The sequence below is a fragment of the Corylus avellana genome, chromosome ca7 (genome assembly GCF_901000735.1).
Source record: "Corylus avellana chromosome ca7, CavTom2PMs-1.0".
NCBI lineage: Eukaryota > Viridiplantae > Streptophyta > Magnoliopsida > Fagales > Betulaceae > Corylus > Corylus avellana.
Window position 1 is genome coordinate 2,780,721 of NC_081547.1, and position 2,812 is coordinate 2,783,532.

General features: G+C 44.0%; 1 protein-coding gene across 1 annotated transcript; it reads left to right on the forward strand.

Annotated features, from left to right (window-relative positions):
- The first annotated feature begins 1,111 nt into the window (after positions 1-1,111).
- Positions 1,112-2,583, forward strand: LOC132187203 (lysine-rich arabinogalactan protein 18-like). Its single transcript, XM_059601429.1, has 2 exons — positions 1,112-1,791; positions 2,238-2,583. Exons 1-2 carry the CDS (start codon positions 1,159-1,161, stop codon positions 2,319-2,321), a joined length of 717 nt encoding a protein of 238 aa, XP_059457412.1. The 5' UTR covers positions 1,112-1,158; the 3' UTR covers positions 2,322-2,583.
- The last annotated feature ends 229 nt before the right edge of the window (positions 2,584-2,812 follow it).

A 2,812-nucleotide genomic window follows, 5' to 3' on the forward strand; every position in this document is an offset into this window, starting at 1 on the left:
CGATAATTTTGTTTGTTTGTTTTTAATATTAACTGATTTAAAGGCTATTTCATTATATTTGACGTAGCAATGTTATCAGCCTTGAAATTGGTACCGCCACGTTGACAAGATAAGATAATGATGAAATAAAAATATAATATTTAGCCTTCCTTTTGCCCTACTTTATATCAATTCAATTCACATAATTGAAACTTCTTTGAATTTAACATGCTCCATAATTGACAAAAAAAAAGAAGTAATAATATCGTGTTTTGATAGCTTCTTAAATGAAAAATGATTGCTTTCTTCGTTCGGTTCTTCTCCAATCTTTTTTATTTTTAAAATTATTATTTAATCTGTAGGCCATGTGTGAGACCATAAGCCCAACAAATTTAATAATGATTTTTAAAAAAAAAAAGAAAAAGAAAAAAAAAATGTATATCACGCCTCTTCCGAAATATACGGCCGTGAGTCAATAACCTTGTGAGACGGGGTACCAGAAAATTTTGCGTTACAAGATTAGGCACCGTCAGCGATGCCGCTTTGCACCTTGGAGTCTTGGACCCACAACATTTTTGGCGTTGGGCTGTATATCCAACTAAAGTTACCCAACCTCCGGTAAACTTACGACACAATTATTGCCTCGGCATCTCATGTGGCCACCCCTGATTGGTCTCTCATACTCTGCATTGGCTTTGTAACGCTGGCACTACCCCACCTCAAAAATCCAGCTGTGCGGCTGTGCCAACTGCCACAAAGCCAGCAGAAAATCACATAAAAATGTGTTAATAAGTAACAGCATAACGCGTTGCATTGTAGCAAAGCAAAAGGAAACAAAAAAAAAAAGAAAAAAAGAAGGAAACGAAGTAGACAACTGACGTCGTCTATTCTATATCCCCTGTTACTCATTACCCGCGCGATCACATGCACCTAACGAACCTCATGGGTCCCAGACAGACTGTTTCAAGCGCCACATTACAGTGCAACCTTTGTTCGATTGTTGCACGTGGGCCCCAAAGGCCGAACCTTTAGTTTTTGTACGTTTTTGATCCAACGGTTACTAGGGGCCCATTCTGTGCCTTGGGCGGTCCAGATTCAACAATTTACCTTGAATGGGCTTATATATAAACACCAAGTTGTTTTGCAGCCTTCACTCTCTGTCTCAGTGTCTCTGAAGCAATGGATCGGAAATGCTTGCTCGCATTCGCGTTGATCGGCGTCATTGTCGCCAGCGTCGGAGCCCAGTCCCCAGCGGCTGCGCCATCCAAATCTCCAGCGACTCCGGTGGTTGCTACTTCACCGGTTTCATCACCAACCGCAGCTCCCTCTAAGCCACAATCACCAGCCAAAGCACCTTCGAAGCCTAAATCTCCGGCTCCGGCCACGTCTCCATTGTCGGCTCCACCGGCTTCGGCTCCTGTGAAACCGACGGCACCAACTCCATCGAAGCCTGCGGCGCCAGCTCCAGTGGCTAAACCTCCTGCGTCGTCGCCTCCCGCGGCAGCTCCAGTGAGCTCTCCACCTGCTCCGGTTCCGGTCAGCTCTACCTCTACGCCCCTGCCTGCACCGGCGAAGTCTCCCCCGTCACCTGCGCCAGAGACCGTTCCCTCCAGCGCTCCTCCGGCTCCGGTCTCCACGCCGACAGCCGAGGTTCCAGCTCCGGCTCCAAGCAAGAAGAAGACAAAGGTTAAGTCTAAGAAGCACCACGCGCCGGCTCCAGGGCCAGCGTTTCTAGGCCCGCCCGCTCCTCCGGCGGAAGCACCCGGACCCAGCGACGACGCGTCATCGCCTGGTCCTTCTTTGGCTGATGAGGTACGTAGGTCTAACTTGCGCCGGGTGCAATGTGCGCCCAGATCTGCAAAATATTAGTTTAAAACGACCATGTTTAGCTACATTCAGTAGGCGCGCGATGGTGAAGTAGGATTAGATTGTTGCATTACACACCGTCTCCGCTCACTAGTAAAAGAGTGAGCGGAGTGTAAAAGAGTGGTCTCCATGTGCACCTGGTCATATCGTGGTTTCCCACGCGCCACCAAGAACCGTGGTCCGAACAAACGGAACTGAAAATGTTTTGAAATAGAGTGAAATATTGAGTTGCAGAACACGAGGCAAAGAAAAATGAAGTCGATGTCAGAATGTCACACACCTACTATACAATGGCTATTATTGTTTTTTGGCAGATTTTAGTTTACAATTTAAAAATGCAACAGCTTGGGTGCGTTTCATTAACTGTCTTTAATTGTGGAAACAAATTGCAGAGTGGAGCGGTGACGATCAGGGCCGTGCAGCAGGTGGTGGCTGGCTTGGCATTGGGATGGGCTGTCCTCGGCTTGATCCTTTAGAGAGAGAGAGAGAGAGAGACAGTGATACTATTTATGCTGTTCATTGTTAAACAGATCGATTAAACGTAGAGATTCTTCTAAATTATTTCTTAATAGTTTGGAGGAAAATTGTGTCGGTTTGCTTTGAACTTTGGGATTTACCAGCATGTTTCTTTTATTCTTTGGGAGAGTTTGTGGGGGAAACTTGATTACTTTGTAATTTTCTATCGACTACTTGATTACTTATGTATTATTATTGCCGTTGGAGAGCATCTTTCTTTTATTTCTGCCATTTTCTTTTCCTGTTGTCTGTCTCTTATTTTATTTGAGTTTTATTATTGAATTACAGATTGATCAAAGAAGAACGACAGTTGCTTTGTTTAATGTTAGATTAATTCACGAATTTGTCACGTCAAGGTAATAATCTTATATCATCGTTCATCCCAAAATTGAAATCGGGAGAATTTAATTTAATTTAACAATTCATAATATTTATTATTTTGAGAAATATG